We start from the raw sequence: 24037 nt of genomic DNA, 5'->3' as shown, positions 1-24037 counted from the left end.
TAGTAGTCCTGAACACAGATGTTAAGACGTTAACATGGTAAAGATTTGTTTTCAAGGTGAATTAAACGTAACAAATAAAGATTTTTCAAGTTAAATTCATGGATTTAAGGCTTAAAATAGATGTAAATAACCGAACAGAGAAAGCTGAAACCGAACCAAAAATTTACAGAACTGACCTGACCAGAAAAATTTTACAACCGTGACAGCCCTACTGAGAATAGACTAAAGTCAAAATTCAGATTTTAAATATCTTCATTTTTATTTAACAAATGTATAAAAGGTTGCACATTTTTCTAAAAGACAAAATGAATTCAAACTACAAAATTTGAAATTTTGACTTTAGTTTGTTCTCAGTTTATGGCCTTGGAGATTGAGTATTATGTGTTTTATTCAGAAACATGTTGACATTCACAATAATAAAAATGGTCGCATTATTATAATATATTAATATTAACGAAGCCTCAACAAACAAAAAAATATTCAAATTGTTGGAATCTTAGCCATATTTGGTGACCACAATTAGGAGTTTTATATTTATCTAAATATACATGTTTATCAAAGTGAAAATTGTGACTCGGGTCAGTGTTGTGGCCTGTGGAACTTGTGTGATGGTAAGTATCAACAAAATGTCTGTGAAAATATGAGTGGACTAAATTCATTAGGTTTAAAGAATTACATAGTAAAAGAATTTTGAATGAAAGCATTATGTATATTTGTATGCAATTCTTGTACATGTGTTATACTGTAAACTGAAAAAATGTATAACAAAAATAATTACTTTTTTGCTTAAGAGATAACAAATACTTGTGTTCTCAGAAATATATTCTTTATATTTAATGGATTAAATAATAATTTAGAAAGAGAAACCACCAGAGACTTGACCTCTGTTAGTTTAGCTGCTATATGCTATGTCTGTTATTGTCCAACTCTTGGTTTATTCTGAGAATTTGTTCCCAGTGCCACCAGATGTTTACATCAAACCTTCCCAACAGACCTTTGAGGTCCGGGACACTGTGACCTTGAATTGTTATGCTGATGGATTTCCTCTGCCATCTTATTTCTGGCTGAGGGACGGAGCTTTGGTTATCCCTAACAACAGGATATCTATAAATAACAACCGACTGACTTTTACCAACATGGTACGGAGTGATGGCGGGGCTTACACTTGTCTGGCAGAAAACCTGGCTGGAGATGACACTGCAACAGCAACACTTCAGTATATAGGTAGGTGGATCATGGAATCACTAAAATACATAGGTAAGTGGGCTACATGTACATCATCACTACAGTATATAGGTAGGTGGATCATGGCAACACTAAACTATGTAGATAAGTGGGCTACTTGTACAGCAGCACTGCAGTATATAGGTAGGTGGATCATGGAATCAGTAAAATACATAGATAAGTGGGCTACTTGTACAGCATCACTACAGTATATACTAGGTAGGTGGGCTACAGCAACACTGCAGTACATAGGTAGATGGGCTACAGTAATGTTAAGTAATAAGTAGGTGGGCCACAGCAACACTGCAGTACATAGGTAGGTGGGCTACAGCAACACTGCAGTACATAGGTAGGTGGGCTACAGCAACACTGCAGTACCTAGGTAGGTGGGTTACAGCAATACTGCAGTACATAAGTAGGTGGGCAGCAGCAACACTGCAGTACATATAAGGTGGGCTACAGCAACACTGCAGTACATTGGTAGGTGGGCTACAGCAACACTGCAGTACATAGGTAGGTGGGCTACAGCAACACTACAGTACATAGGTAGGTGGGCTAAAGCAGTGTCCAGTAAGTAGGAAGGTGGGCTACAAAGCACTGCAGTACATATGTAGATGGGCTACAGTAATGTTAAGTAATAAGTAGGTTGGCTACAGCAACACTGCAGTACATAGGTAGGTGGGCTACAGCAACACTGCAGTACATAGGTAGGTGGGCTAAAGCAGTGTCCAGTAATAGGTAGGTGGGCTACAGCAACACTGCAGTACATAGGTAGGTGGGCTACAGCAACACTGTAGTATATATGTAGGTGGGCTACAGCAACACTGCAGTACCTAGGTAGGTGGGCTACAGCAACACTGCAGTACATAGGTAGGTGGGCTACAGCAACACTGCAGTACATAGGTAGGTGGGCTAAAGCAGTGTCCAGTAATAGGTAGGTGGGCTACAGCAACACTGCAGTACATAGGTAGGTGGGCTACAGCAACACTGCAGTACATAGGTAGGTGGGCTAAAGCAGTGTCCAGTAAGTAGGAAGGTGGGCTACAAAGCACTGCAGTACATATGTAGATGGGCTACAGTAATGTTAAGTAATAAGTAGGTGGGCCACAGCAACACTGCAGTACTAGGCTACAACATCACTACAGTACATAGGCTACAGCAGTACAGAATATTTATCTTTTTAACCATAATTTTCTTTTCTACATCTATTTTAAGTGCAAGGAAAAATAAATTCTGAAATGATTTAGATAGTTATTAATCCACACTCATTTTAATCATTTGAATTGTAAATTTTTTCATGTCTATAATCACATTTTAAAAACTCTAGTAAACAATTTAGACATAATTGAACATCAAGCAATTACCAGCAGAATGTATTGATTTCTACCTGAATATTCTTACCACAATAAGAATAACAGGAAAACAGTTAAAGATTTGAATAATGTTACCAAATGGTTAAGAAATGATTGCTAATGAACCAATGAAAAGCCGATGAAAAGTTCTTGAACTACAACTGAATGGTCACTGAAAGGTGACAGAAAGGGCATGGAAAGGTCACTGAAAGATAACTGAAATGTGTCTGCTGAATGGTGACTGATATGTGGCTGAAAGATTACTGAAAAGTCACTAAAATGTATCTGTCATTCAATGACTGATTAGCCACTGAAAAGTCATTGAAAGTACTGCTGCTTTTCAGTTTTAACTGAAAGGTCTCATTTCTGCCTGTGCTAATAAGATATTTATTTTCTTGATTATCATAATGTGATAGATATATAGACTGTAATAAATGATTCCTAATATTGAGATGGTTAACCATATAGCCAGATATGAATATTCACCTGGCGGACACAGAAATGTAGACGGCAGTCAGCTGTCACATTTAAACCAATGAAAATGTGACATTTCTGTCTGAGAAAAAAAAACAATAAAATCATGGTGAAACCATGGTAATATTTATCAGAGCAAGTTATAACACTTGATGGTGTCTAAGGTTGTATCAAAGTCAAGGTCATAAAAGGCAGATATTTTTTTGAGCATTTGGTTTTTTAAAGTTCACCAAGTGAATGTTTATTACACACAGGTATGTAAGCTGATCAATATCAATCAGTGGTTACTAGGAATATTATGTAGCTGTAACTGAACAATTTCAGAGAGACCCCAGATTGATATGTGTAAGTGAACAATTTCAGAGAGACCCCAGATTGATATGTATGAGAAGAAAGTTTTGGTTGGAAGTGGGGACATGGCCACACTTCAGTGTTCTGCCAAAGGTATTCCTTCACCTGAAATCCACTGGTTTAAAGGGGAACTGGAGGTAAGATCTAAAATTAGGTCACTGGGTCAACAGATCAACTGCATTAAAGATCTACTCTTGAGTCACTGGGTCAGTGAATAAATGCAGTAGAGATCTATTTTAATTAGGTCACTGGGTCAAAAGATAAACTGCAGTACAGATCTACAATAAGGTCACTTTGTCAACAGATGAACTACAGTAAGAATTATACTTTGGTCAGTAGGTCAATGGATTAACTGCAGTAAAGATTTACATTAGGTCACTGGGTCAATAATTAAATTGCAGTATAGATTTACAATTAGGTCACTGGGTCAATGGATGAGCTGCAGTAAAGATTTACACTTAAGTCATTGGGTCAATAGATAAACTGCAGTAGAGATCTTCAATTAGGTCACTGGGTCATTGGATGAGCTCCAGTACTTTCTGATGACTGCTTCACTTTGAATTTGTCTTATTTCTTAAACACTTGGAGGGTAATAGATTTGGAATAAATTAAACATTCAAAGTTCAAATCAAATACAGTAAAATTTTAACATGATTAATGCTACTTATGCAGTCAGAATTTGAAATTCAAATGTTTAGTATGTATGTAATGAGATTCATACTTAATATGTATTTTCTGAAATTACTGAATTCATACTTTTAAATATCTATGTATTAAGATTACTGAATCTGTACTTAGACTACTGAATCTTCACTTATATATGTTGAGGTTACTGAAACCACACTTTATATCTATTTATTGAGGCTACTGAATCTATACACTATATTGTATTTACTGGTGAATCCATACTTTATACATGTTTGCACTTAGAATACTAGCTCTTAGAATACTAGATCTTAACTATATATGTATGTATGACAAAGGTTCGTCATAACCGTGGTTCGTCTGAAATCATTTGAGAAGTTTTCTCTTTTTTTGACAGTTGAAGCAGCTTTCATATGTAAAGATAGCAGCTAATGGTGATCTGTCGATTCTGGGGGCCCAGGAACAAGATGAAGGGGACTACATGTGTATTGCCACCAACGCCGCAGGAAGTGACTCAGTCATTATTAACCTAGAGGTCGGAGGTCAGTAAACACATGCAAGTCATCAAATTTATAGCAAATATGATGTATGTTCATTTCCACTAGCATGAGATTAAAACATCTTTTCAAGGGTAAATATTCTATTTAGTGATATCAGGTTAGAAACTGGTTTACAATAAAGAGAGCTATGCATATATCTGTGGTCCAAATATCTGTTTGTAAACAATTTTTATTCTGAATGCTTCACCTTCATTAGTTTTTATACCCCCCGCTCTGAAGGAGCGGGCACCTATTGGGGTGAATATGATATAAGCTCCAATCTTAGAGAGCTAAAGTCTCATCAGAGACTTCTGGTCACCTTATCATTTTAGGACTTCCTTTACAGCTGATCCTAGGATCACAAAGGCTCCGTTTAACATGGGAGCTGACATCTCCACCAACACGTCTCTACCCTGTGAGGCTACTGGTGACCCCGCCCCCAGGATCTACTGGCTCTTCAAGGGAAACCCCGTCAAAACGGGGGGACGCTTCAGGCAGGACAAGACTGGCAATCTGTTCATTGACAGTGAGTTATTATTTGATGAGCAGGAACTACAGCCAATTACATATCATTTTTAAGCGCTAAGCGCAGCGCAAAGCGCTTACTGTAATCTTAAATCTACTTCCGTTCGCGATCCAGCGCCACTAAGCAAGTTAGATAACTCCACTGGGTTTTCTAAAAATATGCAACTGGAAATCCCCGACTCTCTTTCGGCTATTTTAGTGTAATACTGAATTACGTGCAGTTCTATTAATAGGAGTCAATTAATAAGGTAAAGATATATGCATGTACATTTTACGAAAATTCACTGTTAGTAGATAAGGGCGGTTCTTGTCATGCTTATCTCTATACATTGTAGTTCATTTAAAATCGTGTCGGCACTCATCACTTGTGTACCATGTGGCTTACAATTGCTGCATCTATGGCGCAAATACCGTATAACGGGTATTTTCTGCGGTTGGAAATTTTTGCGATTTAACCCCTAAAAGATAGCAAATTAATTTCTGTGTTTTCAATTTCTGCGGTTGCATTATACCGCAAAAAATTATTTACTGGGTATGATCACCAATCTCTAAGAATTATCAGATAGCTGCCATATTTATGTTTTTTAAATTCATTGAGACATATTGATCAAAGTTGCATGAGTACCGGTATTAAGCTATTAAGATTAATTAAACTACTATCTTTCAGTTAGTCTTTGTAAAATTATGTCGAGTCCCAATTTAAATGAATTATTGCAGTATCGGTCCACCCAAACAACAATAAAAAATCTTGATTCTACATTGTAACAAACGTTTTATGCGATCTATTAAAATATTTAATATATAGATAATTAATGCATCCAAGCCATATTCTAAAAAATACACTTATAGTTTATTGCCATCAAAATTAATCTGGTGTTTATATTTTAAGCTCAAACAAACAGTTGCATAATCAAGTAACCTAAAGTTGACCTTGTACAATCACAGGTGCCATGTGCATTGAGGCGTAACTAATCCTGTCAGTCGTCTGCATTGAGTGAAATTCACGAGACAATCAAGCCGCTTTGTGTATACAAGCAGTAATTATGGTCTCCAGATAAAACACAAGATTGAAAAAAGTGTTAAAGAAAGAAAGAAAAGCTACTATGTGTTGTTTGCAGCTATCGGAGTTTGGACTATTAATTGCGAAATCTCTTTTAGTCATTTACATGTACATGTATATCCGTATAAAATAAAGAAGTAGGTACAAGAAAAGATGTTTTTGTATAAACTTATTAATTTGATATTATTTATAGCAATGTTTTAATGCAAAATGTTTTGGAAAATCCATATATCTAAAATCTTCGAATTTCGATGACACCCGAATTTTCTCGCTAACGAGGACATACGCCTCACTTATCATACTTGCATGTATAAAATATATATCTGTAGAGATATTGAAAAATATTTTGCGATTGTAATTTTTGCGGATTTGTCCTATCCGCAAAATTCCGCAAAAATTGGACAACCGCAGAAAATACCCGTTATACGGTACTTAATTAAAAACGATTTATTACATGTATATGTCATGTACCTGTAATGCAGTGATTGAATAAGTACATATTTTTAAAACTCAGACGGGATTTTAATAAGTATTTAAAACTCAAACTGAAATTGAGTTATTTAGTAGAAAATTTGGCATATAATTCAGTAACAAAATACGTACATATGTACGTTCTATATAACTTATATCCATATAAACTATTATTTCTTCTTCTAGACCCTTATTTCAGGCAATGTAACCAAAACAAGTCTTCCTATTATCACCCGTTCACCATGCAGAGAACTATCAATGAAGTTGATTTTCGCATCTCAGTATCAATTAGTAACAGACTGGAATGCATTCATGGACTGTCTATAATTGTGTTGTACTCTATACTTGTAATATGGGTAAAAATATGATGTAAATAATTCTCAAGGAAAGGCAGTTTGCGGCTCTACATACATGTAGCGCATGTGGTGGCTGTGTTTCCAACGAATCCACTCAAATGGGAAAACTAATTGTGTGTGCAGTGCGCAAGATATGGCGAAAAATGCAAAAACCTTAATTAAACGTTCTTAGCAATGGACAGGAATAGCGCTGATGAAATGTTAAGCAAACAGTGTAATACTTATATTAGGAAACTAGGAAGAAATAGTTTATGTAAAGATGTGCGTGTGTTGCCGATTTGACTGCTAAGCAACTTAATGAGGACTACAAAAAACAGAATTAAACAATGTTGTATACCTTCATGACAATTTTTTAATACTTGAGATTAATATACTGTATTTTCTTTCTTGGGCTGTTGAATTATTTATCATGGAAATAGCAGAAAAATTACAGGCAATCATTTTCAGTATTCCTTTTCAACTAACACAACAGTGCTGTGGATATTTTTTCTCTCTAAACACGTTTTTTGTGGTAGTTAAAATCATACATAAACAAGTAAAGAATGGTGTAGAGCATCAAACGTCCATATTAAAATACTGAAGCATTTTAAAGTACACGTATTTCAACAATAGTCCAAAATACATTTGGGGATTTAATGACATATTTTTAAACCGAAGAAGAAAAGTATAAAATTTCTATTTTATAAAAGTAATAATTACAAATCAGATATACATATTGTGAGATCAACAGAAAAGACAATTTTTGTTGCAAATACATTATAAATCATGTATATGAAAATCAGAGATAAAAGGATAGCACCGAATGTTTTATCATCAAACAAAGAAGACAAATATAATATCTTTATACTCAAAATGTATATTTAACAATTATCTCTGACAAAAGGACGTTAACTCTACGGGTGCTCATTTCATTGTCATAAGGTTTTTTTTTCACATGACATTGTTACAAACATGATGCCGATATGCTGCACATGCAGCGCGATGAATGTGAAGTATTAAAAATGTATAAAACACAGCTGTAGCATATTCAAAACAAAATATATCTTACACACTCCATTATTGTATTTCTTGTAAAAATCCTTTTTATAAAATCCTAAATTTATAAATCGCTTATGAATCTGAAAAAAGAGATATACTAAAAACAATTTAGTGAGAATACTTGTAATTGATATTTTTGAGATGTTTTATTCATAACTTTGATAAATACACTGTAATTATGCTATCAATAAGGAATTATTTATCGACGCAATAAACAAATAGCATCTTTATTTTCCGAGTGCAGTTTCTAAAATTAAAGCACAGTCACTAACAACCAATCTTCAATTTGAAACACTCGTACACACGGAATGAATTTATTATTAAAATTATCACCAGAACATTTTAGCTGTCGGTGTTGCACATAAATGAAAGGAATTTCAGCGAACAACTGTAACAAACAACTGTGCTCGCCTTAGCGCAGCCACACTGTCAAGATATCGCTTAAATTCCAATACAACAGGCAATTTAAATTCAAAATAATTCTGATGAATTTCAAATTGCAATATGCTTAGCACTTCCCAGTACTTTCAGTACTTTGATTTCATATAGCAACTTTGGACATACTTTTCTGAAAATCTGAATTTAATGATAAACAACTCTTCATCAGATGCTTTGATGTATTTCAAATTTTATTTTATTTTTTGTAATTCCTTAAGATTTGAAGTACACAGATGAAGGAAGGTACACGTGTGTTGCTCAGAATCAGTTTGGAATGCATGAGATCTCAGCATATCTCAGCATTACTGGCATAGGTACGCTGACATAATACTTCCTAGTGAAGTGAAGGCATTTCTGTTTGAAAACTTCCTCTCTTTTTGTTATATTTTATAACTGCTTGCTGAGTGCTGAGAATCTTTTGTACGTTACATAGTGAGTCCTGTGATTGCCTATACAAACCCTTACCTCGATGTGGTGGAAGGGTCAGAGGTGGACCTCAGTTGTGTGGTCATCCAGGGTAATCCCTCCCCGACCGTCCACTGGCAGAAAGGTTCTAAGGTAGGCAACTCTGATTCTATGATGGAAAAGTGTAAACATGCACAGTCTATAGTAGGGAATAGAGTACCTTAATTATGTTTGATTATACATGTATGTGCTACTGAGGTAAAAGAATGTTTACTGTTTGATGTTACATATGGAGTATTAAACAGATGTTTGTGTACCTGCATTGTTTGATGATATGTTAGGGGATTACCCAAGTGTTAGTGTACCTGTAGTGTTTGATGTAATGCTGAGATTTTCTTTCTAGGTGTTAGAAAGCAGTGATCATTTCAATGTGACAAAACCAGGGGAGATAACCATAAAAAACATTCAGAAATCAGATGAAGGAGACTTTATTTGTGTCGCCACAAATGTGGGAGGAAACTCGACGTACATTGTTTCTGTTAATGTCCAAGGTATCATGATATTGTCAATTTTTGCTCACCTCAACAAAGTTGGGGGAGCTTATGTAATACCCTTGGCGTCGCCATTGGCATCCCAGGTTAAAGTAATTGGAGCAGTTTTCTTTTGAAGTACTTCTATGCCCTATATTAATCAGAGATGCATGGAGGATGCTTCTAGTGTGTTTCATTGTACCAGTCAAGGTTTCAGATGCTGCAGTTTCAGCTAAAGAATGACCAGGTTAATGTTTTTGGAGCAGGTCTCATTTTCAAGTAACTATAGGTCCTATGTTGACCAAACTTGCATGGATGATACATCGAAGAATGCACACTACTGGACTTGCTTCACAACATCTGACCTATTTTTTTTAGATGAGTGACCAGGTTAAAGTTTTTTGAGCACATCTCATTTCCAAGTAACTATAAGGCCTATCTGAACCAAACTTGCATGGATGATGCATCATGGGATGAACACTCTCAAACTTGCTTCAGATGCTGGATTTGACTTACATTTTCTGGATGAGTGACTAGTTTAAAATTTTAGATAAGTCCATTTCCAAGTAACTGCAAGCCCTATTAGACCAAAATTGCGTAAATGTTGCATCTAGGGATGCACATTACAAGATTATTAGTTTAGTGTGGGACTTTATCTTACTTAAAGACAACATTCGTTGAGGTGAGCTCTGTAATCTCTGATTACCTATGCTTTATAAAATGACACTACCCTTTACTAAGTGAAATGAATATTTAACTAACTCTCCATCACTACTTATACTGCATTACCTAGCTTATAGGTGTGTAAATCCAAAGCAAAAACAAAAAAACTAGAGATCAGTTCAGTAATAGCTCCTGCAATGTGTTTGTTTTTTTTTGGGGGGGGGGGGGGTGTTTTTTTTTTGTTTATAAAGAGTTCCTATGGTCTGTTTTTCAAATTAATCTCTAATATAGGCCTATGTACACTATGTATTCTGCATACCAGTTAAAAATGAACTATTTTTCCTCTGTAGATGTAAAAACTAGTATAATTATTCAGGGTCCAGATTGAGTGGGGGTGGGGGGTTCAAGTTCAGGTGCAACTTTTCTCTTCCGTAATTTTAGGAACAAAACTATAGAGCTACAATCTCATCAGAAACTCCAGGATTTGTTTCTTTAATAACATAAATTTGTTTATTACTTTAATAACACTACACACCTTTATCTATGTGACAGTGCAAATGCCTATTATTGAACACTCCCCCATCAGTCCTGTATTTATTTTACACAGTGCCCCTACCTCACACCTTTGTTTATTCATTTACCATCGTTGTTTATTTGATAGTGCCTCCACGTCACACCTTTCACAAAGAGGATGACAGTAAAAATAACTTCACGGTGGTAGAGGGTGGGGGGATAATCCTGCCCTGCAGTGTGGAGGGTGATCCCCGCCCTACCATAGCTTGGTATAAGGACGGGAGCCCGATCTCATTGACTGACTACCACTACTTTATCAGGGAGGATGGTAGTCTGGAGATCTTTAGTGCCGACCCCCAGGACAGCGCCACCTACAGGTGTTCTGCTACTAATGAGGCCGGAGATGTCGATAAAACTGTGCAGCTCTTTGTTCAAGGTAAACAAATGATTAAAAGTGTTTAAAACTACCTTTTTGAAACTGGTCAGTAGATGTGGTCATGTTAAAACATCATATTTCATTTTATATCACAAGTTTTTCTTTAGCTATACTGAATGATTTTGATAAACGACACACCATTTAGTATTCATTAATTATTTCATGACATTTGATTTAATTATTTTTTAATGTTTTCTATTTTCAGATACATATTAACAATTGCAGTTAATGATTTTTTCTTGTAATTTATCCTTGATGTGATTTTTTCTGGTCTTTATTTTCAGTGCCCCCAGAGATAGAGGGTGACGAAACAGAGGAGTATACCATCACTACGGGCGAGACAATCGTGTTGCCTTGTGTTGTGAAAGGAAAACCCACCCCAGAGGTCTCGTGGAGGAAGAACTTTGTCCGATTCTCACCCGATTCCTCCGAGCGTTTCCTGTCCAGTAACATTGGCTTGACAATTTTTACTGCGGAGATCTCAGACAGGGCTATTTATGAGTGTGTGGCCAGTAATGTGGCAGGGGAGACAACCAAGATTATCACACTTATTGTGCAGAGTAAATATATTGTTACAGTTGTTAGCACAGTCGTAAATTAGTATTCAAAAAATAACTACTGATAGGTACGACAAAAAAAATTTAAATAATATTACAGATTTGTATATATCTACCATCAGTATTATACAATGTATTTCTCAAGAGTTAATGCTTTATGTTCTTATTGAACTCTGATGAATTACATTCAGTGTAAAATGATCTCAGTATTGGAGATTAATGTGGAATCATTTTACTTTGTTGGGATTAAGGGCAAGCAAAATTTTACCTGTTCTTGGGGATGTAATTTCGTGGGTAACTTGTTTTTACAAAAGACTCAGAGAATCAATATAATGACAAAATTATCATTCGAGGGGATGTAAATTCGTGGGACTGTAAGATTGAACCATGAAATCCACGGACAGTGGTCACCAGCAAACAGTAATGATTCCACAGTAATAAACTAATCTTAGCTAGACCTTAAATATAGCATGGTATTTCAGTCCCACCCACAATCAGCTCTGAAGGAGAGAGGGATTTAGTGGTCCTGCAGGGGGAGTCAGCATTCCTGAATTGTGATACACAAGGGGACCCAGAACCTCAAGTCACATGGAAGAAGGATGGGGTCATTATTGACCCCACCAGTGACCCTGACATAACCTTGACCCCCTTTGGATCTTTACAGTTTAGCTCTGTGAAGATTCTGGATGATGGAAGATACGACTGTATTGCCTCTAATCCGGCTGGCTCAGCACAGAAGGATTTCACTCTGATAGTACAGGGTGAGTAGTCAACAGTTTATAGGTTATAACTAGGGTTATCTGGCTCAGAGCTGAAGGATTTCACTCTGATAGTACAGGGTGAGTAGTCAACAGTTTATAGGCTATAACTAGGGTTATCTGGCTCAGAGCTGAAGGATTTCACTCTGATAGTACAGGGTGTGTAGTCAACAGTTTATAGGTTATAACTAGGGTTATCTGGCTCAGAGCTGAAGGATTTCACTCTGATAGTACAGGGTGAGTAGTCAACAGTTTATAGGTTATAACTAGGGTTATCTGGCTCAGAGCTGAAGGATTTCACTCTGATAGTACAGGATGTGTAGTCAACAGCTTAACTAGGGTTATCTGGCTCAGCACAGAGAGATTTCACTCTGATAGTACAGGGTGTGTAGTCAATAGTTTATAGGTTATAACTAGGGTTATCTGGCTCAGCACAGAGAGATTTCACTCTGATAGTACAGGATGTGTAGTCAACAGTTTATAGGTTATAACTAGGGTTATCTGGCTCAGCACAGAGAGATTTCACTCTGATAGTACAGGGTGAGTAGTCAACAGTTTATAGGTTATAACTAGGGTTATCTGGCTCAGAGCTGAAGGATTTCACTCTGATAGTACAGGGTGTGTAGTCAACAGTTTATAGGTTATAACTAGGGTTATCTGGCTCAGCACAGAGAGATTTCACTCTGATAGTACAGGGTGAGTAGTCAACAGTTTATAGGTTATAACTAGGGTTATCTGGCTCAGAGCTGAAGGATTTCACTCTGATAGTACAGGGTGTGTAGTCAACAGTTTATAGGTTATAACTAGGGTTATCTGGCTCAGAGCTGAAGGATTTCACTCTGATAGTACAGGGTGTGTAGTCAACAGTTTATAAGTTATAACTAGGGTTATCTGGCTCAGAGCTGAAGGATTTCACTCTGATTGTACAGGGTGAGTAGTCAACAGTTTATAGGTTATAACTAGGGTTATCTGGCTCAGCACAGAGAGATTTCACTCTGATAGTACAGGGTGTGTAGTCAACAGTTTATAGGTTATAACTAGGGTTATCTGGCTCAGCACAGAAGGATTTCACTCTGATAGTACAGGGTGAGTAGTCAACAGTTTATAGGTTATAACTAGGGTTATCTGGCTCAGCACAGAGAGATTTCACTCTGATAGCACAGGGTGTGTAGTCAACAGTTTATAGGTTATAACTAGGGTTATCTGGCTCAGCACAGAGAGATTTCACTCTGAAAGTACAGGGTGTGTAGTCAACAGTTTATAAGTTATAACTAGGGTTATCTGGCTCAGCACAGAGAGATTTCACTCTGATAGTACAGGGTGAGTAGTCAACAGTTTATAGGTTATAACTAGGGTTATCTGGCTCAGCACAGAGAGATTTCACTCTGATAGTACAGGGTGTGTAGTCAACAGTTTATAAGTTATAACTAGGGTTATCTGGCTCAGAACTGAAGGATTTCACTCTAATAGTACAGGGTGTGTAGTCAACAGTTTATAAGTTATAACTAGGGTTATCTGGCTCAGAGCTGAAGGATTTCACTCTGATAGTACAGGGTGAGTAGTCAACAGTTTATAAGTTATAACTAGGGTTATCTGGCTCAGAGCTGAAGGATTTCACTCTGATAGCACAGGGTGTGTAGTCAACAGTTTATAAGTTATAACTAGGGTTATCTGGCTCAGAGCTGAAGGATTTCACTCTGATAGCACAGGGTGTGTAGTCAACAGTTTATAAGTTATAACTAGGGTTATCTGGCTCAGAGCTGAAGGATTTCACTCTGAAATTACAGGGTGTGTAGTCAACAGTTTATAGGTTATAACTAGGGTTATCTGGCTCAGCACAGAGAGATTTCACTCTGATAGTACAGGGTGAGTAGTCAACAGTTTATAGGTTATAACTAGAGTTATCTGGCTCAGCACAGAGAGATTTCACTCTGATAGTACAGGATGTGTAGTCAACAGTTTATAGGTTATAACTAGGGTTATCTGGCTCAGCACAGAGAGATTTCACTCTGATAGTACAGGGTGTGTAGTCAACAGTTTAAAGGTTATAACTAGGGTTATCTGGGTCAGCACAGAGAGATTTCACTCTGATAGTACAGGATGTGTAGTCAACAGTTTATAGGTTATAACTAGGGTTATCTGGCTCAGCACAGAGAGATTTCACTCTGATAGTACAGGGTGAGTAGTCAACAGTTTATAGGTTATAACTAGGGTTATCTGGCTCAGAGCTGAAGGATTTCACTCTGATAGTACAGGGTGTGTAGTCAACAGTTTATAGGTTATAACTAGGGTTATCTGGCTCAGCACAGAGAGATTTCACTCTGATAGTACAGGGTGAGTAGTCAACAGTTTATAGGTTATAACTAGGGTTATCTGGCTCAGCACAGAGAGATTTCACTCTGATAGTACAGGATGTGTAGTCAACAGTTTATAGGTTATAACTAGGGTTATCTGGCTCAGCACAGAGAGATTTCACTCTGATAGTACAGGGTGAGTAGTCAACAGTTTATAGGTTATAACTAGGGTTATCTGGCTCAGCACAGAGAGATTTCACTCTGATAGTACAGGGTGTGTAGTCAACAGTTTATAAGTTATAACTAGGGTTATCTGGCTCAGAACTGAAGGATTTCACTCTAATAGTACAGGGTGTGTAGTCAACAGTTTATAAGTTATAACTAGGGTTATCTGGCTCAGAGCTGAAGGATTTCACTCTGATAGTACAGGGTGAGTAGTCAACAGTTTATAAGTTATAACTAGGGTTATCTGGCTCAGAGCTGAAGGATTTCACTCTGATAGCACAGGGTGTGTAGTCAACAGTTTATAAGTTATAACTAGGGTTATCTGGCTCAGAGCTGAAGGATTTCACTCTGAAAGTACAGGGTGTGTAGTCAACAGTTTATAGGTTATAACTAGGGTTATCTGGCTCAGCACAGAGAGATTTCACTCTGATAGCACAGGGTGAGTAGTCAACAGTTTATAAGTTATAACTAGGGTTATAACTGGCTCAGTGCTGAAGGATTTCACTCTGATAGTACAGGGTGTGTAGTCAACAGTTTATAGGTTATAACTAGGGTTATCTGGCTCAGCACAGAGAGATTTCACTCTGATAGTACAGGGTGAGTAGTCAACAGTTTATAGGTTATAACTAGGGTTATCTGGCTCATGTCTGTTTCATTTTTGAATTTTCTTCAATCCACCATGTTTCCTGCTAACAAATGTAGACAATTTTTCACATTTCCATATTTACATGCCGTTACAACTGCCCCTCACTGAAATTTATGTTTCTGTATTTTTTTCACCACTATAAGGGGTTATAAAAAGCGTGTTAAAAGAGATCAAAAAGTATCAATATAAGAATTATTTTGGAATGTCTTCCTCCTTTAACCAAGAAGAAAAGAAGTCACACATTATGTTGATGTTGATGTGTTTCATTGGGAAGGAGGAGGAGTTATTTCACTGGCTAAAAAAATGTTTCCATCATCTTAGCTGTTCATGGATCATGATGCTAAAAAGTGGTTATTCCTATGAAAGAGATGTCCATGGCCACTATTTTTATCATTACTAATAATTGTTATGCATAATAATAAATTATTTCTCACTAAAGTTTACACAGCATTAAATGCATAAATCTTTTAGGTAGACTAATCTCTTAGTAAGTCTTTAAAATTGAGTGAACTTTAAGGCACCATTAAATTTTGTTCTAATAACAGATCCCCCATCTATCCCTCCCTTTGTATCCAACTTTACACAAGTGATAGAGAACAACCCTGTGACAATTCCCTGCCCTGCCGTAGGGACCCCACCCCCTGTCATTAGATGGTATAAAGAAGACGTTCTGCTGACTGGTGACGAGAGTGGAGTTACCTTCCTTGATGACGGAGCGCTGGAGCTGGACAATGTGGGCGCCCAGGACACGGCGACTTATAAATGTGTGGCTTCCAATCCAGCAGGGGAGATTGATCACTCTGTGGCACTTCATGTACTCAGTAAGATTTAGATGACAATCAGTCACTATCAGGAGATGTTTGTCATTTCAGTGAACTTGCAATGTTAGGCAGGATTTATTTTCTTTTTCCAGAAATGTAAGATAGTGTGATCTGAAACCGTTTAACGTCTTTAATTTTTTTTTTATAGATTTTTACAGTTTATAAATCAAACCAGATTTTCTTGCATAGAGCTGATATAAAGCCTATAGGTTATCAAAAGTCCTTTTGCTTAGAAGCACTTTCACAATACTCAGACCTTTTGTTGTGTATATAAAGACTAAAAACTTGTCATGTATATCTCATGGCTAAAGTTTTATTTATAAAGAACTAAGTATTTTTTTTCTATCCAGAAGTAATGTCGGTCTGGTGCTATACAACAGCTTTTTTCTATTTTTATTTCTTATAGTTCCACCCAGACTGATAGGAGGGGAAATCAATTTATCACTTGGGACTCCCATCAAGACTACAGCAGTGATTAATAGCACAGTATCCTTCCATTGTCCACTCCATGGCGATCCAAAACCTGTCATCACATGGCAGAAAAATGGGGAGGATCTCCTTGAGGACGGGGTGAGAGTCTTTATCTCGGACGAGGGACGAAACCTGACTATTGTGAATGTCGAGGTGTCAGATAAAGCTCGGTACACATGTACTGCCAGGAATGAAGCTGGAGAAACAGACCTTTCATTTCCTCTAGATATTTTGGGTAAGAGTTTATAATAATAATAATAATAATAATAATAATAATAAAACTTTATTTAAAGAAGGTAACCTGGTTAGTGCATGCACTATACTTCCCCAGGGCCTTCTATATATCAATTACAAAGATAAACAAGTACACATGTAAATGTACTTATACAATTCAACATAAAACAGATATAGTCTTAAGGAATTACAATCACAAAATTATGAATAAAGTGTTCATGCCTGGTAATATGTACATACAACTAACAATCACATTGTAGATAGGATATCAAAATCTTACTGTGCTCAAATAATTGTACGACAGCTGATAATATAATTTTCTACATTACACTTAAATGCTCGTAGAGATTGAGAGAGTCTTATGAGCTGGGGAAGTTTATTCCATAGGTGCACACCTGAGTACTGAAAAGAGGTCTTGAATAAGTTTGTACGGAACTTAGGTAATTTAAGGTCATAATTAGTTTCAGATCGCAGGTTATAAGAAGCTGAGGAGTGAAATTCAAATAAATTACAAAGATATTCGGGAGTCATTCCGCTGAAAATTTTGTATAATAATATGTATTTGTATAGATCAACTAGCTCATAAACTGTTAACCATCCAAGTTTCTCAAACAGTGGTTTAGAAGAAGAATCAGGACTTGCATCAAGAATAATCCTAGTTGCCCTTTTTTGTAATTTAAATAGTCTACCCATGTCCTGCTTGGGGGCATTACCCCAAATAGTCAAACAATTATAAGTTAATAGATGGTAGAATATAAGCATTGTAATATAGTTTTCTGGTATGTAGGGGAAGAAATTTTTTTATCTTACGTAGAGTAAATAACTTATAGTTTATGGTTTTACAAACTGATTCAATATGATTTGCATACTGTAACTTATCATCAATATGTACACCAAGAAGTTTCTCAGTTTCAACCATTTCAATTGTTTTGTCTGAGGCATAAAGTTGTAAATTTGGATTATCTAGTTTTGATTTTCTTTACTGTGTCCCCATTAGCATACATTTTGTTTTGTCTACATTTAATACCATTTGGTTTTGAGCACACCATTTCTCAATCTCGCAAAGATCTGAATTTAGTGTATTTTCTAAACATCTTGCATTATGATTATTAGAGTACAGAGTTACATCATCAGCAAACATATCAATATTGGAATTGTTTACATGTAATGGAAGGTCATTTATGTACAATAAAAATAAAAGTGGACCCAAAATTGAGCCCTGTGGTACTCCTGCTGTGACGGGTAGAATATTGGAGACACATGTTCCAAATTTAACACACTGGGTCCTGTCGTAAAGATATGACTTAAACCACTTTATAGCTGTATGGTCAAATTTGTAATGGGTTAATTTCTCTAGAAGAATATTATGATTCACCAAATCAAATGCTTTACTAAAATCTATAAATGTAATACCGATTAGTTCACCACGATCCATTGCATTAAGCCAACTTTCTGTTAGTTTTGTAAGTGAAGTTTGACACGAATGGAGTTCTCTAAACCCCGACTGGGATTGTGTTAGTAGATTAAATTCATTGGTGAAATTTTGTATTAGCTTAGCTACATGTTTTTCTATCAATTTAGATATAGTCGGTAGAATAGAAATTGGACGATAATTATTCGGGTCAGCTTTGTCACCTTTCTTAAAAATAGGTGTTACTTTGGCTTGTTTTAAATTTGTCGGGAAAATACCACTTACTATGCTAGTGTTAATAAGATGAGTTATAGGTTTACATATATATTTAGATGCGACTTTCAAAAGACGTGGTCCAATAAAGTCGAACGCCAGCTGATTTATTGATATTAAGAGAATTTAACATGTTAAAAACTTCACTTTCCTCAATTAGATGAATACTAAAAAAGGTTTCATTATCAAGCTTAGACCTAACAAAATTAGTACGTAATATATTTGGATCATACTCATGTTTTGGCATTTCCAAAAGAAGCTTGTTTGAGACATCTGAAAAGTGGTTATTAAAAGTATTTGCAATATCCTGTAAATTATCAATAATTCCCCCATTAGAAAACACATGAGATGGAGTTATAGTCTTTGAATTACATGTTAATTGATTAAGATAGTTCCACATTTCTTTGGGATTTGAACTCTGTTCAATCGCTGTTTTATAGTATGAAGATTTTGATTTATCTATAAGAAGACTAACTTTATTCCGATAAAGTCTATAGTTTTCCATATCTCCTTCTTTGTGGTAAGAGTCACGTAAGTGTCTAGCATCGTTTATTTCTTGTGTCATCCATTTGGGACGGATTTCACTCTTTACTCGTTTGGTTTTAACTTGTGCATGCTGGTCAAGTACGCTATTAAATAATTCGTAGAATTCAGTTAGTATTTCATTAGGGTCATGCATCTGGAGGAGATTGTTAAAGTCTACATCTTTTAAGTCTTGGAGGAATTTATTTTCATCAAACTTTTTGAAATCTCTATACTGAATTTCTATGTGTTTTCCTTTTTGCTGCATGCATTTAGTTTTTCTAGTGGCACATATTGGGTAGTGATCAGAGATGGCTATAAAAGGTACATTCACTTCACACATGTTATCTGGTTTATTGGTGTAAAAGTGATCTATTAGGGTACTTGAGGTATTAGTTACTTTGGTTGGTGCTGTAATTAATTGTGAAAAACCAAACTCTTCTAAAGCATATGTCCAACTTTGTGGGGGTCCTTTGAATAAGTCTATATTAAAATCACCTGTTAAGATAATTTCTGCATCGTCACAGCAGGAGGCACAATTTATTTCTCTAGCCAGATCCTCCGCCCAGCAGGAGGGAGCAGATGGTGGACGATATGCTGAACAGTAATAAATTGGTTTAGAATTCTTTGTATTTAATTCCAGCCAAATTGTTTCTATATTACCAATTTCAAAATCAGGTCTACGTTTGTATCTTATATTATTAGAAATGTATACCACAATTCCACCTCCTGCCCTCAATGTGCGATCCTTCCTTTCCATATCAAAACCATCAATATTCAACTCAGAATCACTAATGTTATCATTCAAAAAGGTTTCACAAAGTCCTAGAATATTAAGAGTTTGTTTGTTTTGGAGCAGAATTTTAATTTCTTCAATTTTGGGCATTAGGTGGCAAATGTTCAGGTTCCCAAATTTTAAGCCTTTTTTAATCAAACCGAATTCATTATTGCTTTTTACACTGTCATTTTTTGTTATAAATACAGTAGATTTGTCTTTGTCTGAATGTGAAACCTTCTTGGTAGCAGTTCTATTGATATTCCTATTTTTCTGAATGATTTTATAAGAATTAGATAAAGTATTTGAATTAATACTAGAATTTTGAACAGATGCACAAGAATATTCATAAACACGACATGAACAATAAACCTTTTACATTCTGAGCATAAACTATTAAGAAAAGAATATACATTTTTGTTATTAATTAACACTCGGGAACTGGTGACGGCTACACTTTCATTGCCTGTTTCCTAGTGGCTATGCGACAGAGCTTGGTTTTGTGTCCTAGCTCTCCACAGTTCCAACAGTCCAGCTCTCTTCCATGTCTGCAGTGTCGCGATATATGGCCACTTTCCCCACAGAAATAGCAGAAGGTTGAACGGAAGGAATCATCGCCAACCGATGTTGTCATTTTTTTGACATTTGCTCGCATATTTCCTATTTTCAGAATATTCACATATCCTTGAAAAATTTTCAGCAGTGCTGCGGTACCTCTGTCTGACAGGTGGATTCCATCTTTCCAGTAGAATCCCTGTTTAAACTTTCCATCTCCAAAGAACTTTGAAGTAGGGATCACTGTGACACCATACATTTCACAAATATTTTTAATAATTCCATTTATATCACTAATATCCGTATCACGTCTTGCTAACACTTCTGAAATAAACACACCTACACTAGGGTTCCGATTTTGGAGATCTGCAATTATTTCCGCAAAATCGTGTTCAATCCCCTCTGCATCTCGCCGTCTTGATGCATCATTTCCTCCAGCTAAAACAATAATACTCTGATAGGATGATACGTCCATTTTGGAAAGTTTTGCCCTTATATTAGAGATGGTTGCTCCTCGATTTGTGCTGACCTGTACTGTTGAATGCAATCCTCTGGTACGGATCCTTTGTAATATCGAGCTCCCAATGATGAGGACAGATTTATCCTTTGGTTTCTTTCCAGGTTGATTTTTCCCCCTTGTGAAATCTGTGGGATCGGATAAAACAGGAGAAATCTTGATATCTGAAGACTCGCTGGTATCTGTCATAGTACTGCTACTGATTAAGGGACCTTTAATGTCACACTGACTATGCCTTGATACACCAGATCCAGGAATCTGAATTCCTTCTGTTGATGTCTCCTTTTCCTTTGTCCTGTTTGGAACTGTTTGGGTACTTTTTGTAAGAAGAGATGTGGCCATGCATTTAATTGTTGTTTAAGATCACTGACTTCTTGTGACAGAAGTTGGACAGTATCTGAAAGTTCCTTAATGAGTTTTGCACTGTCAATGCACTGATGGCAATTCATTTGGGGATGTTCATCATTTTGTGGGGCTTTACCTTTAGGAGTAGATGTACACTGGGGAGATGTACGTGTCATCTATGGTCTTACATCTTGTCTCCAAATATCTATTAGAGGTCTTCAAATCCTTGAGGAACTCTTGGCACCACGAGAAATATGAGTCTCCTTGGATGTGAAGGGTATTTGTTTTCTCATAAATGGTAACTGTGACAGAGTCATCTCCAGATTTATAAATAGATCCATGTCTTCTTTTATCACGATTTTTAAACAGTACAAGTTCACTCTGTAGTAGGTCCAAGATGATAGGGTACTTGTCACCATCAAAAGTTATTGTGACACTCTTCTGAATTTCCTTAACTTGTAGGAAATCTGGCACATCAAAATCTAGTTTCACAGATTCATTTGGTAGATCATTATTTACAATAAATGATGTTGAAAATCCAGTAAATGAGTCCAAAAGTGACTTAAAGAGGTTAGAACTATCACTCAAACTCATTATTATTCCATTGTAAATACTAAGTATAGATAAGAAATGCAGGAGCTGTAAAAAAGTTTAGAATGTTGACAATAATTGTTTGCATTCATCAGGACAATTACCCACACACTGTTATATTTTGGATACTTTCTAAGTGAGGAGCTTACTCTGCTTTGATTTGTATGCCTCTGTTTCATTTGTAACACAAACTTGATTTTACATAACTTGTTGACAAAACAATATTGTGGTAGTTGAACTTGTATTGCAGTTCCCCCTATTATTGACTACGCCTCCCTTAGCCCTGGTAACCTCTCCGTGGTCCTCGGTAACTCCTTGTTCGTCAGCTGTCCCATGTCCGGGATCCCGCCTCCAAAAATCACCTGGTACAAGAATAATGAGGTTATCTCCCCTGAGTTGGACCCAAACTTCCGGTTGTTTGCTGCTGGTCAGCGACTGGAGTTGGCCAGTGCACGAGTGAGGGACACCGGGCTCTATAGATGTGAGGGGGTCAACATTGCTGGCAAGACTCAAAATGAATATGAAGTAGAGGTGTTCGGTAGGTTTAAATGATAAGCTTTTATTAATTATTTCAAATGAGGAAGGTCATGGCACATCCTTTTAAATTTAAATGTTAATATTGTTTTATCAATACCATAAACTTTAGAGGGATTAAGCAGGATAAATACCTCATCAACACTTTGATCTAAGGTTAATTTTAATTAGTGTATAAACAAGTCCATAGTTAAGTTTCATCACAGTGTAAAGAAAGTTTTTTATTTTCTTAGTTCCCAATGTAATGAATGTTCTAGGTGTATAAATACATTTCAAGCTCCATTTTGGAGCTGTTCTTGCATTATCAATGAAACTTTTATACAATATACATGTATATTGTGGGAAATCAGTAGAAGTGTTGTCTGTGCACAATTAGTGGATCAAGAGTGGAAAACTAATTGATTATCAGCAGCTGCTAAATATGGAAATTAAACCTGATTTCATTAAGTTCTCAAAAAGACATAAAAGCTACACATTATCTTTGTAATAAATTATGATATCCTAAAACATTACATTTATACTAATGATGATTTTAAAAAATGTGAAATTCTAGCTCTGCCTTTGAAGAAATTAAAACAATTTAGTTTATTGGTTCCCTTGGCCCTAAACATTTTGAGAGTAAAAACAAAATGTTTCTTCATGCTGTAGTTCCCCCATCCATTCAGAGAGAGGGGGAGATAGACCACCCTGAGGTTGTAGCAGGCCGGTCCATTCAGTTGACCTGTCCAGCCTCTGGGATCCCTCGGCCAGACATATCCTGGTTCAGGGCCAACAAGGCCATCAAAGAGAATTCTACAAACTATGTCCTACTGGACGAGGGGTGGACATTGTCCATACTGAATGCATCTGAAGAAGACTCTACAAGGTTTACGTGTCGGGCTATAAATGTGGCTGGGAGTAATGAAAAAGCTTTTGATCTTCAGGTCTTAGGTAAGAACTATGTTCACTTGACTTTTTTCCTTATTTTTTTTCTGCAGTGTTATATGAATAGGTTTCTTTGTTGGAATTCTTTGTTTAATTTCTATGTTATACGTTTCTCCAACAGTTCCTGCTTACATTCAGCGTGACAAGATAAAAACAGAGCCTAAAGTGATCCTTAACAGAACGTTGGTCCTGAACTGTCCTGTGGCAGGAGTTCCTACCCCAGACATCACTTGGTACAAAGAAAGGATTCTTCTGGACTTCTCCAGCAGCCCTCGGGTGGAAGTTCTCTCCTCAGGGAGACAACTCCGGGTCCCCAATGTTCAGCTTACGGATGGTGGAACATATACCTGTGAAGCCACAAATAAAGCAGGGGCAGACAAACAGGACTACAAAGTACAAATACAAGGTACACACCTTTTTATATTAATATTTTCTTGATGCAGTTTTTTTATTCAATAAAGAAGGGTGCTATTAAACCAATTTTTTTCTCATCTTTCTGATGGTCTTGTCATGTTTCTCTCCCCTTCTTTAGTTATTGTTATCTTTTCTAAAATACTAGTCCTT

General features: G+C 36.4%; 1 protein-coding gene across 1 annotated transcript in view; it reads left to right on the top strand.

The window, feature by feature from the left end:
- LOC133173339 (hemicentin-1-like) overlaps nt 1–24037 on the top strand; it is a 77572-nt gene that overhangs the window by 13061 nt on the left and 40474 nt on the right. Inside the window, exons 11-25 of the mRNA XM_061308328.1 lie at nt 958–1224; nt 3414–3538; nt 4444–4588; nt 4932–5111; nt 8692–8787; nt 8907–9031; nt 9282–9429; nt 10733–11020; nt 11305–11580; nt 12060–12338; nt 16046–16321; nt 16728–17027; nt 22266–22553; nt 23198–23479; nt 23595–23879. Of these exons, the coding sequence (XP_061164312.1) occupies nt 958–1224; nt 3414–3538; nt 4444–4588; nt 4932–5111; nt 8692–8787; nt 8907–9031; nt 9282–9429; nt 10733–11020; nt 11305–11580; nt 12060–12338; nt 16046–16321; nt 16728–17027; nt 22266–22553; nt 23198–23479; nt 23595–23879 (3360 nt within the window). The remainder of the gene's footprint in view (nt 1–957; nt 1225–3413; nt 3539–4443; nt 4589–4931; nt 5112–8691; nt 8788–8906; nt 9032–9281; nt 9430–10732; nt 11021–11304; nt 11581–12059; nt 12339–16045; nt 16322–16727; nt 17028–22265; nt 22554–23197; nt 23480–23594; nt 23880–24037) is intronic.

This window comes from Saccostrea echinata, unplaced genomic scaffold, assembly GCF_033153115.1.
Source record: "Saccostrea echinata isolate AGI-Se365-2 ecotype Australia unplaced genomic scaffold, CSIRO_AGI_Sech_v1 ptg000056l, whole genome shotgun sequence".
Classification (NCBI taxonomy): domain Eukaryota; kingdom Metazoa; phylum Mollusca; class Bivalvia; order Ostreida; family Ostreidae; genus Saccostrea; species Saccostrea echinata.
Note: the sequence above shows the minus strand (reverse complement) of the source record. Positions and strands in the feature narration are given on the sequence as shown.